The sequence below is a fragment of the Canis lupus genome, chromosome 14 (genome assembly GCF_048164855.1).
Source record: "Canis lupus baileyi chromosome 14, mCanLup2.hap1, whole genome shotgun sequence".
NCBI classification, from domain to species: Eukaryota; Metazoa; Chordata; class Mammalia; order Carnivora; family Canidae; genus Canis; species Canis lupus.
Window position 1 is genome coordinate 55547202 of NC_132851.1, and position 12928 is coordinate 55560129.

The 12928-nt window shown below is 36.4% G+C and overlaps 1 protein-coding gene across 23 annotated transcripts in view; it reads left to right on the top strand.

Annotated features, from left to right (window-relative positions):
• The window catches only part of ADGRL3 (adhesion G protein-coupled receptor L3), an 856207-nt gene that overhangs the window by 666910 nt on the left and 176369 nt on the right, over positions 1 to 12928 (top strand). For 19 of the 23 annotated variants that reach the window (XM_072775204.1, XM_072775207.1, XM_072775212.1 and 16 more), the window contains one exon: positions 2471 to 2509. The exons of the other annotated variants lie outside the window; for them this stretch is intronic. In XM_072775204.1, the coding sequence (XP_072631305.1) occupies positions 2471 to 2509 (39 nt within the window). The remainder of the gene's footprint in view (positions 1 to 2470; positions 2510 to 12928) is intronic. 23 annotated transcript variants of the gene reach the window in all.

Below are 12928 nucleotides of genomic sequence, written 5' to 3' on the forward strand. Positions count from 1 at the left end.
AGGTTTAATTGTATTTCAGCAAATTTGAATTGTAAATAATGAAAATAATTCCTTTTTTAAATTTCAGAGAAGAGACATTTTATATATTATTTATAAGTATACAATATATATTTGTATATTATATAAACATCTTATGTTTATTGTATATAACTATATATTATATAAGCACTTTGTATAAGCATTTTATTTATATTAATATGTAAAACATATTTTACATATTTATAAGGAATATATAACTTATTCCTTATAACATCCCATGGCAAATTAACTCCATGATGAAAAGATACTAGAATGACTAGCATCAAAAGACATGTGTTCCATGAAAGGTATTTGTGTAGAAGTGATGAGTTATTGAAACTGGATTTTAAGGCCTTGAATGTCCTGACAGTCCAACTCCTTTAAAAAGCAAGAATTCGGCAGTAGCAGACTAAAGTCCTCTACGGAAGTCACCAAATGAACATTCCTCTTTAGAATGAAAAAGACTTTTAGGAGAATGGTCTTTTCGTATGTTAAGTTTTTTTGTGTCTCATTACACTAGAGTCTCACTGATCAAGATGAAAGAAATTTTTCAAATAACGATGGTTTGACACAGGAAAGCCTGACATTTTATCTGGCAAATACAGTTTTTCCTGCAATTTCATCCTCAGAAAACAGATTCAGCTTTATCTAGCAGATATAAATTATTATTAAAGTTTTTTCCATGCTGAGCATAAAGGAGTTATTTTTGTCACTTATGCCCCTGATAGAATCACAACCAAGTCCCTGATAAAATGTAATCCACAGCTGCCTATGTAATCTGGACATGCTGAGATTTTAATGTGTTATTACCCAGGCTGACTGGATGCTATTAACGAATATTGCCGCCAGCTATTGTTATCCTAATGTACTGGAAGTAGTAATTTCTATTAATGTTACATATCCATAACATTACTTGTTATAGCAATACTTTGTATCTTTATTTAAAAACGGTGTTGATGTCTGACAGTATCAGGTAAAGCTGGCAATTAATGTCACATTCTAACTGGCTACAGCTAATCAGCTTGCCTACTCTGAATATCAAATAACTACATAATGGGCAAATTTCCATTTGTGAAGCTTTTTAATGCTTTCTTTTGTTTCCCATTTGGCTCTTTTCAATTGTTTATAGAATGTGGTTTGTCATATGTTAATTTGCATGATGGGGTGAGGAGATGGGAGGGCAAAGGTTACCCACGTGCTCACTGGCTTGCTCTCATTGCCTGTTCCCACTGTTCCCTGAAGCACTTATAACCCATCAGATTTGCAAAGTCAACTTGGTACAAATCAATTGAACTCCACATTGAAATTCTGAAGGGTTTAGAGTCCTGTGAAACCAAGATGCGAGTCAGTGATCCAAATGACAGCGCTGGCAATTTACTTGCACTCATTCCTCACTTTAATTCTTTAGAGGAGTAACTGCTCTATGCTCATTGAAGACTGCATGAATTAAAGTTGGGAGAGTATTAGCCACACAAAAGGCATCAGAGTAACTGTTTCTTTAACCTGGGTAATTTTCTCCTTCCACAAACAAGGCTACTGAAGGCAAAAAAAAAAAAAAAAAAAATAGCGAAGAGGAAGGAAATCACAATTTAATTCATGAAATTTTATGTCACTTATTTAAAGAGGGCAATTAAGCTTATTACTTATTTATTTCATCAGCAGAAAAAAAAAATGTTTGGGATTGAATATGAGTTGTTATTAACCTTTTGCCCAGAAAAACATCACTCTGTTTGCAAGCAAATAAACAAAAACAGGCTTCTTATGCCACAGAAGTTTCTAAAATGTATAAGGTTTTTTTGTTTTGTTTTGTTTGTTTTTGGTGAAAACTGTGGAAAGGAATTATTCAAGACATAATAAAAGCAGTGATAAATCAGAAGATTAATCACATTCTTCCAATTAGAAGTTACTTATCTGTTGGTATTTTCCCCTTGGAACCAAATAATCGTAATGAATGGGCACATCTATATTTCTGATAAACAGAATTTCTTGTGTTTGAACATATGGTTTGTGGTGCATTTTAACCATCTACCTAATCTTTAAACCACAAACAATGCAGCTTCCAAATTTTTGACATAATTTACTTAACTTCATATGTCTTCATTTGTGGCTCATGAATGAACAACTAACCTGATGTAAAATGAATCATTTCAAATGACTGAAGTATAATGATTTTTACTAATTTCTACTAAATTTATTCCAAGATTTCCTGCCATCATTAACATCTTTCTACCATCCAGTTTTTGCTTGGGTTATTCTGAAAAGGTGCTGGCGACTAGTTTTCAAGCCATTGCTTTACATTTTGCTGCTGCTTAGCTTTCATTCTCTTCTAGAAAGTAGTACACAACAAAATAAGGTGTTTTGTGTAGATGTGTTCTTTTATTTTTCTTGTTTTCTTCTGTCACTAACTTGTTTTTTCTATTCTGTGTTTAATCTGCTGTCTTAATGGATTCAGCTTCAGAAAAGAGAGCGCTCTTGCAGAGCCTATGTCCAGGTACTTTCTGCGTTTTTATAAATGTGTTAAGTTGTTGAATTGTCTGTTGGTGGTAGCATTTATGGGCATCTGATAGATAAATGATAATGTACCCTGTTGAGCTAAAGGGATTTCAGGGAGGGCATGAAGTGTGGGAATAGAGGGACTTACGTTGCAAGGGTATGTGCTGAAAAGAAATTTGGCAGTGCCCATGCTCTGTCATACAAGATGGACAGAGACCAACAAGGAGGTATAACTTGGCATGTGACCATTTTGATCATAATTAAAAGGTGAGTTGGGTGTCCTATATAAATCTCTGATTTCTGCATAGAGGTATGTATGAAAACATTTCATGAGTACATTGGGCCAGCTAATATTTGAGTAGCAGATCATTCAGAAATGACATTAAATCCAAGTCCTCTAAGACAAATAATAGTTCAGAATACTTTCAGGCTTCTGTACCAGAATGTTCAACCCATGCTGTGACTGTCTTACTTTCCCACTCACTATAAACAGTTTAGTTCTGATATAAATGTAATTTTTCTCCTGTTAACATGTTGCAATTTGTTCCTAAGCAGGGTAGAAAACATTCCTATGTTTATGGGTTCTGTGTGAAAAGAATCTCAGAAACAATCTTTATAGTTATTTTTACAAGGGAGGAAGGCAAGAAAGCAGCTTAGAGGTGGAAAATTTTTCCTTTTCCCCCTCTAGGTTTTTTGGCTGGTCTAATAATTAAATTGACATAAGACAGATTAACAGTAGAAAAAAAAAAATGATTCCAAATGTATAGGAGCACCCAAAACATGTAAGACTCATATGAAGCTTGTATATCATCCTGAGCTAAGAATGGGATAGGGGCCCGGGACTTCACAAAAGAGGGAGGAAAATAATTTACATCAAACATATTAGATAGATAAGCTTTAATATTCATTTTACTTTGTAAATAAATGAATGTGTATGAGGAACGTTCTGTTGTTTTTGTTTTTTGTTTATTCTCCTAAGGTTTTGGGAAATAGATGATAGATAGATAGATAGACAGATAGATAAAACCTATCCTCTTAATATGTGCACTAGGTAGAGAAGTTGAAGTATTTTGCAGCAATGAAAGCTGAAGATAATTTTTGAGCAATATTAGGATTGTTTTTGATTGCTATCTATGCTATCCCCTTAATGGGGCCTTGGAGATAATTAGCCTTTTGGTATTTAAATCTATGAAATGCATGGTCATTCAAACATGAATCTCTGATGGAAAATTAATAGCACAGTTTATTCAATGGCTGATTTCCTGGTGTTATAATTGACTGGCTGTGAATAAATGTTTCAGCTATTGACTAAACATCTGATAAGACCAAATACAAACAGAATATTTGTGAAGCAGAAATGCTCTGCTCACTAAGACATGGCATTACTTCTATTCGTTTTAATATAGATTATTACTCTGTGAAATTCTAGAGTAAATAATACTTTAAACTTTATTTACTCTATTCAAATTTTAAAGACTTGTCTGATGTTCCGTGTTGTTTCTATGTTTGGAGAACATTCTGAGCTATTCTGCGAAATAGGTATAAAATATACTGGGAGTACTTTATTAATTAAATTTGAAAAAATATAATTGCTTAGGTATCATGAGATTCTTTTAAAATGTGGCTTTTCCATGGGTACAAGCAGTGATTCTTCTAGGTTTGACTTTGGTTTGACTTTGACCACCAAATCCATTTAGCTTTTAATTATTTAGAGGTACGATGTCTAGTCTATGAATATCTGGTTCCATCTTTTACTTCTTCTTCCTTCCTACATTTGTTTATTTCACTGAAAAAGCACAATAAAATATGGACTATCATCTGTCAGCCATGATAACTGATAATGGATCTGTAGGGGAACAATCAAAAGGTGATTGCTTTGATTTTTAAAAATAATATGTGAATCCCCCAATACTCATTATGCTTGCACATCCACAATTTTAACAAAAATCAAACAATTGGGTCCAATATTTGTTTCATTTAATTTAGGTTACACTGAAATCTCTGTTTACTATCAAAAGATAGAGATAAGTCATAGTAAAAAAAAAAATTCATTACCATGTCTTGGGCAAAATAGATACCTTCATTTAAGAAGAGAGTGTTAAGTTTTATACCAGAGAAGACAAGTAAGGCTTGTGTTACATATGTGTATTAAATAACTACTCTGATGTCCCATATTAATAGAAGTTACCTTAAAGATGAAAATGAGTTAGCTGAGATCAGGAGAGAGAGGTCCGACCCAAAGTCACACACTAGCACCCATGGCACTAATGCCTCAAGTGCTTTCTCAACATCAACAATTTATTTTTAAGAATAAATGCAATCATTAGGCACTAATTGTGTAGCCGTCACCGTGTGGCCCAGTTTGCATAAATTCTTATTTAATATCCACACTAATCCTATAATATAATTATTGCTATTTTTAACTTACAGTAGAGAAAATAAGGCCTAGGTGGAATTAAATGACCTTCACAAGATCATATGATAGTAATGGAGGGGGTCCTGAATTCAAAGCTAGGACTTCCTGACTCAGAAGCTCATGCTCCAAATCCCTAGGATACCACTGTTACAGAACTGACTTCAGTTTTGGTGTTAGGAGTCAGGATAAACCTTCTGATTTATGTTTATTGATTTATTTTACTGTATGTCAGGGATAATATAGAGTAAAATAGTTTTATTTTTTCTTTTTGTTTGAGATTGAGTTCAAATGGCTCTATAGCAATCATTTTGTACTGTTGACTAAGTGCAAATGCACACATAATTTACTTCAAGGTCCTTTTGTTTTCAGAGGACACTGTGATAAAAAAAATTATCATATTAAGAGAGGGGAAGAGCAAATAGGAAATACAGTAACTCTGTTAAAGGAGTATCTGTCAAACTGTTCTCCAAAGTGACCACACCCTTTTACATTTCCAACCAGCAATGTAGGAAAGTTTCGTTCCTTCACATCCTCAGCAATGCCTGTTATTTTCTGTCTTTTTTGATTATAGCCATTCTAGTACAGGTGAATTGCTGAAGTCCTTAACTCCAGTCCTGGAACTGGAGAAGAGGGGTGTGGGAGTGTAATCTGTGAAGCAAGCAAATGTCATATGGCTCCAAAAAGAGATGTGTGGTTTTCATGAGACTCTGGGAGGAGATTGTGATCTCAAACCACTTAAGAACAACTGCTTTCATGTTCTTTAAATGTAAGCAGAACTTAAATTTACTTCTTTTTTTTAAATGACTTTATTTATTTATTCATGAGAGACACACAGAGAGAGGCAGAGACATAGGCAGAGGGAGAAGCAGGCTCCTTGCAGGGAGCCTGATGGGGGACTGGATCCCGGGACTCCAGGATCATGCCCTGGGGCCACCCAGGCATCCCTAAATTTACATTTTTTTCTCATTTTTAAAGTAGTAATGTTTGTTAGCATTGTTCTCTTCTTTAACAGGAAATATTAAGAATTACCAGCATTCATTTTTCATAGCTTTCAAAGCAAGACATTTCCCTAGTTAAGATATATATATATATATTTGAATTTTTGTCAGCAATTCCTTTTGCTCTCCAGATCTCAGAGGCAGCACATATTCCTTAAGAGAGTCTGCAGTCGGATGACCTTGCTTAGTGGGAAATATAAGTACATATAATTATTAATATGAATCTATGAGTCATTCTTGGAATCTGCTTTTACCTCCACAGTCAAGTTGAGAACTGATCAGAAAAAATTTCTAGATTGATGCAAATGAATACACACACACACACACACACACACACACACACACACACATATCCCTGGTTTCATTCCTTCCCTCCTTCCTCCTCCTTCCTTCTTTCCTTTCTTTCTCTCCTCCCCCTCTGCTGAAGCTGCCACCGCCACCTTCTTCTTCTTCTTCCTCATAGGTCTGTGTTCTTTAAAGCCTACAAAGTATTTGGGGGCACCTGGGTGACTCAGTTGCTTAAGGGTCTGCCTTTGGCTCAGGTCCTGATCTGAGGATCCTGGGACTGAGTCCAAGTGTTGGGCCCCTTCCTCTGCGGGGAGTCCGCTTCTCCCTCTGCCCTTCCCCACTGCTCATGCTCTCTCTCTCTCTCCCTCTTCTCTCTCTCTCAAATACATAAAAAATCTTTAATTTTTTTAAAAATCCTACAAAGTATTTGAAACAAACCATCTGTTTATTTCAATTCAGAACTATGATTTGCTCATTACTTACTTACTTTGTTTTTGCCTTAATTATCCACTAGATATCTCTATCCTAGGCGCTAGCAGTGCAAAAACAATATCTGTTTTCGACTGTGAAAAAAACCCACATAATAGTTAACAACAAAAACATTCACAAATTAATAGTTGAGCACGGGGCCCAATAACATCATCAGCGCTGAGAATACAGCAATGCAGGTAACAGGCAAAATCCTGCTCTCCCTCCTAGGGTAAGATTTCTAGGGGCAGAATAGAAACAATACAGTATGGATGTGAAAAATCTGGCATATGAGACAATGATAAATACTAAGGAGAAAAAGCAAGAAATGCATCACTGAAGTGACATTGGAACAAAACAGTGAAGGAAGAGGAGGAGTGAGCTATGTAGGTATTCCGGAAAAAACACTGTAGCAGAGTGACAGAGAGTTTCCATAGTAGAAATATGCCCATGGTCCAGACGTCCAGAGCAACTGGTGTGTTGTAGAGGAGAAGATGGTCATGGGGCATGAGTCTGGGGGGTGTTAAGGGCCCAGATCTGCTAGACCATTGTAAGGATGATGGCTTTTATTCAGAGAGACACAGTAAACCACTGTAGGCTTCTGAGCAGAGCGATGACATGAGCTAATGTGTTTTAAGAGTGAAAAAGTAGATTATTGCAGGAAAACTAAGGGCTGAAGCAGGGTGACCAAGGATAATAATGGTCAGATAGAGTATGGGTATGAGATCTTGGGATAACTACTCAGGTTCACGATTTTGTTTGTTTTGTTTTGTTTTGTTTTGTTTGTTTTAAGTATAACAAACAGGACTTGCTAGGAGTTGTATGTGAAACCTCAGAGGAAGAGGAGTCCAAATGACAGTGCTTTATGTGAGCAACTGGAAGGATGAAGGAAGTCACTATTTATTGAGATGGTCTGTCTGTGACCAAGTTGGGACAAGCACAAAAAAGAACTTCAACTTTGGGGCATGTCCACTTTGCGATTCTTATGAGGTGTGCAATGCAGATGTTACATATTCAGTCAGATATACAAGCGTGAAGATCAGCTCAGAGGTCAGGCTAGAAAGAGACATTGGCTGATGTTTCACTTCAAGTGACACTCACAGCCAGTGTGCTGGATGAATTCATCAAGGCAATGAACATAGAGAAGAGAAAAGAATCTAGGAAAAAAAAAAAAAAAAAGAATCTAGGATGAGCCCCAGGACACTGTTATACTCCCAAGATGTCAGGGAGGCCAAAGAACAACTTGAAGGAACAGAAAAGACCTGCAGAGCATGGTGTTCAGAAATCAGCTCGGGTTCTTTTTTACACAGAGGAGGAAGTAATGTCAAGGGCTGCTGAGTCTGCTCAGAAGTGCCAATGCAGCTTCTCAAGGATTAAAAGTAACGTCAGCTTTTGATTAATTAACAAAAAAAAAAAAAAAAAAAATCCCAGAGCCCTTATATCTATGTTATGATATGTACTATCTAAATAAACATTTTTACCTATTCCTTTCATTTTTTTTTCCTCTCTAACGCAGACTTTCTGTGAGCCAAAGTTGCTACTTGCACCTTTGACAAAGTGCAAATTGAATTATGCCCGTTTTACTTGTCTGCCTTTGGTGCATAAGACAAGGAGGATTCTAACCTCCATTTATACTGCTAGGAAGAAATTAATGAGTATTTTCAAGTTCCTTGTTTGGTCACTTAATTGGCTGTGTGACAAAGAGCTCCGCGGTGCATGTCAAACAACTTTCGGAGGCCTCTGATGATTTGTGCTTTGCTTGACTTGTGATACTATTCTGTGTGGCCTGTCAGGCTGGATATCCTTGTTAAAGTGGCTAGAATAAATTGGCTAGTGGTGTGCATACAATGTAGTATATTAACTACAGCAACAGGGAGTACTTTTAGCAGCTCTTTCAAGAGATTTCGATGTTTGCCCATAAGCATCAAAGCCAACCCAAACTTTCATTTAATATAATTAAAAGGACATCTGAAAGTAGTTTGAATCACAGCAGGTTCTTGAGGTTTGGTAACCCTTTGTTAAAACCCTGTGAACTTAATATATTTCACAGCTTGATAAATCTGCACTTGATTTGTGTCAGTAAGAGAGAAAATATAAATCTGCACCCTGCGTCTTTCTGGTGCCCTGAACCTATTGCTGAAAGACACTGAGATCAAAGAAAGTGACTTCCATCTACAAAACCAGAGTAGTTTTCTTTAGATGAAGAAGTCGTAAGGATTCTGTCCTGTAAGGTGTAGTCATTAAATGCTGTCATAAAGCAATCATTGAATCAGAAGACAGTAAAACCATATGTAATGTATGCAGAGTAAATTATACAGGTTATTATTTAATGCGGACAGGTCAGTTCATAAATCTAATAATTAAAAAAGCCTCCATAAGGATGACGGCAGATGTTGATGACGGAGATCCTCCTCTGACGTGCAAAGAACATCATCCTGGGAATCTCTCAAAATTCCTGTGGTGAATGTATCAGGCCAACCAGTGATGGCTGCCTTACTGAGTCATTTCCGACTCTTCCATTTTGCACATTTCCTATAAATAAACAAAATATTCCAGCTGCTCTTTGTATATACTTGGTTTATGAATGTTTCAGGAAGTAATCCTTATGAGGCTTAAAAAAAACCTTCTGTTTTTAAATAAAATATTTTCCTCTAAAACAAAAATATTTTCCCACTTTTCACCAAGATGTAGCCTGTCTTGTAATTTTTTAATCAAAGCCCGGGTCACTACTTAATTGTAAAATTGTTAATTTAAAAAGCCTTTCTAATGCATCACTGCTCTCTGAAATGCTTACCTGAAGAAAAGTTTTCGAATATATAGAAAATAAATAGATATTATTTCTGTGCAAACACAAAAAGAATGAACATCAATTTACTTTGTTAGTGCTTTAATATCTTTATGATCACATAAGCTAACCAGAAGGAAAAAGATATTAAAAATAGCATTACAGATTTAAGATCCTACTTTGTAAAGTTATCATTGCCTTTTCTGGTGCAGGTCAGAAAAGAAATAGAAGTTTTAAGGTGTAATTTGCAGTAAAGTAGTTGCCTGATGACTTGGAACCAAACAAATGATTTTTTAGTACTGCTCCCAACAGAGTTATAATTTTGATATTTTCCCTTATCTAATGTATGAATTTTATACAGCTGGTAGTAACAAAAACTTAGCTGGGTGGCTTAAACAAACCAGGGCTTTATTCATGTGCATAAAAAAGAAATGCAGATGATGTAGTCCAGGATTAGCATGAAAATTTCACATTAGAGATGGAGGCTTCTTCTGTTTTTCTATTCTATTATCTTTAGCACATGGACTTCCATCCTCAAAATGAGCCGATGGCTACTAGGTTCCAATCATCACTTCATGCAAAGCTCTGCACAGGAAGAAGGAGAAGGACAAGTAACTAAACGATTCAGTGTCCAGTGAGTCTATGTCTAAGTCAAAGAATGTTATTGGGCAGCTAGCATTCTTAGAGGCAACCAAAAATACTTTTTTTCCCTCATGTAGTGGTATATGTTGATATCTTCATCCAGTTTTTTTTTTAAGATTTTATTTATTTATACATGAGACACAGAAAGAAGGCAGAGACATAGGCAGAGGGAGCCTTGTGTGGGATCACACCCTGAGCCGAAGGCAGACACTCAACCGCTGAGCCAACCAGGCGTCCCCCAGTCCCCCATTTTTGATATAATAAGCTGCCATAGATTTATGACAATATAGGGTTACTTTTGCACCCTAACTACAGATTAAAATTCTCTTTTGATTATTCTGTTAGTTACAGTCTTGGGCAATCATTTTGTTAAAAAAAGTTATTCCAATCCTTTTCAGATAGCATTTTTCTTCTTTTTAAGTAGTAGTAGTAGTGGTAGTAGTAGTAGTAGTTGTTTTAATAGCTAATAGCTAATATAGGCACATGGTTTATATTTCAAAAAGTAGGAATAATAGAACTATCTTCTCGCCATGGCTTTGGCATTGCTAACTTCAGGGCGTGCCGCTCACCCTGTGATCTAGTTGGAAGGTGCCTCCTGGAGTTGTGTAGTAACAATCCTCCCTTCCCTTCCTCTCCCCAGACATTCAGCTCTCCTTCAAAGCAATCACTATTAGTAGCCTCTTCAATATCCTACCAGAGAAGACTATTTTTATTCTTATCCATGTTTTTATAATATTTTTTTCATAAACCTTATCATACAATCACAAAACAGTATTGTTCTCTCTGCTTACAGTAAGGACTTTGGGAGTAGCATTGCTCCATTGAAAGGACTAAATGTGCAGAGAGAGTCACAAGGTAGCCTTGTATCATGGTTCACATCAAAGAAACAACATCACTCGTCATCAGTAGGAAGTGGGTTGAATAAACTGGTACGCCAAATAGTGGAATACTACTTAAGCCACAGAAGGAATGAGGTAGATGTTGCATTGATCTAGAAAGGTGGGTGTAGTGTATTAGAGGACAAAACCAACAGGCAAGCAAAACCCAACAGATCACAGCATTATTATAGTGATCACATTTGTTGGTATGTACATGTAGATATTTGCAAGTCTGGAGGGACCCACAACAAATTGTCGGAGTGATTTCTACTTTAGGTGAGGTTGGTGGTGGTGTCGCATAAACAGACTTTCAGGTTTTAATTTATATACTTCTGTATTAAACAATACTGTTTTCAGGCATGTACTTTTTGTTTTAAAATAATATGCATTATTTTATGAATTTATATGTCCTACTTCAAAGTAAAAATTCATAAAACTCAATTGATTGTCCCTCAAGAACTGCTTCTCTGTGATTTTTTTCTCTTTATTTCACAAGCATTCTATCAGTTCTCAGGGAAAAAAATATCTAGAGTCATTATTATTTCAAGAAGGGCGTTGGGGGTATTTTTATGGTCGAGTTCATTTTGAAAGCAATGGAAAGTCTCCTCCTTTACCTTCTGTGATACCACACTCTTCTGGCTCTGTCTTCTTCAATCTGTGGTGTTGACTATTTTTTCTATATTTTCTCCTCTATCCTGAGTGTTTCTGGGCCATTGATTCTGCTTCTACCACTCAGTTTATTTGCGTAAAGTCAGACATACCAATGGCTTGCTTCTTTTTTTTAAAGATTTTATTTATTTATTCATGAAAGACACACAGTGAGAGAGAGGCAGAGTCACGGGCAGAGGGAGGAGCAGGCTCCATCTAGGGAGCCTGATGTGGGACTCGATCCTAAGCCCCCAGGATCACGCCCTGAGCCTAAGGCAGATGCTCAATGGCTGAGCCACCCAGGCGTCCCCAATGGCTTGCCTCTTATTTAATTACATGATTCCTAAACCTATGTCAAGAAGAGATGTTGAGGGTTGTCTGGGTGGCTCAGCATTTGAGCATCTGCCTTTGGCTCAGGGTGTGATCCCGGAATCTAGAATCCAGTTCCGCACTGAGCTCCAAGTGGAGAGCCTGCTTCTCCATCTGCCTATGTCTCTGCCTCTCTCTCTGTGAGTCTCTCATAAATAAATAAATAAAACTAAAAAAATAAAAATAAAAATAAAAAACAGATGTTGAGTAGTAAGCTACAGCTAAAATGGTAACAACATGCCCCAAATATGCCACATTGGAATATTGATTCTTTGGGACTGAAAGGAACAAACGCTCTAAATTAACCCTTCTCTTCCATTAGTTTCCCCTATATTTTTTCTAGTTATCTTCCCACAGCATACTCTTTTTGAAAGCTTAAACCCTTTTCCTTTATCTTGTCACTTCTTCACAAATGAAGAAGTATTGTTTGTTTGTTTATTTATTTATTTATTTATTTATTTATAGATTTTATTTATTTACTCATGAGAGACACACAGAGAGAAGCAGAGACACAGGCAGAGGGAGAAGCAGGCTCCATGCAGGGAGCCCAACGTGGGACTCGATCCCGGGTCTCCAGGATCACGCCCTGGACTGAAGGCGGCACTAAACCGCTGAGCCACCCAGGCTGTCCCTTGTCCTTTTATTTTAAAAAATTATATTATTAACATAAAATACTAGATAAAATTTATCTCATGTTTATCTCATGTCAGTTTAATTCTCAGAGCTTGGCATTGAACTGGTATATACTCTAAGAGGGTAGACTAGAGGGAAGGTTTTTCCTCCCTTGCCAGGCTTCCATAGACCTCTTAAATTGATTCCATTCAAGTACTTTGCACTCAGAATGGGTACCCTTTACCTTTTAATGAACAAAAATCGGTTTCTCTTTATTTCCATCTTAAACAAGTGCCACCACATTGCCTACGCT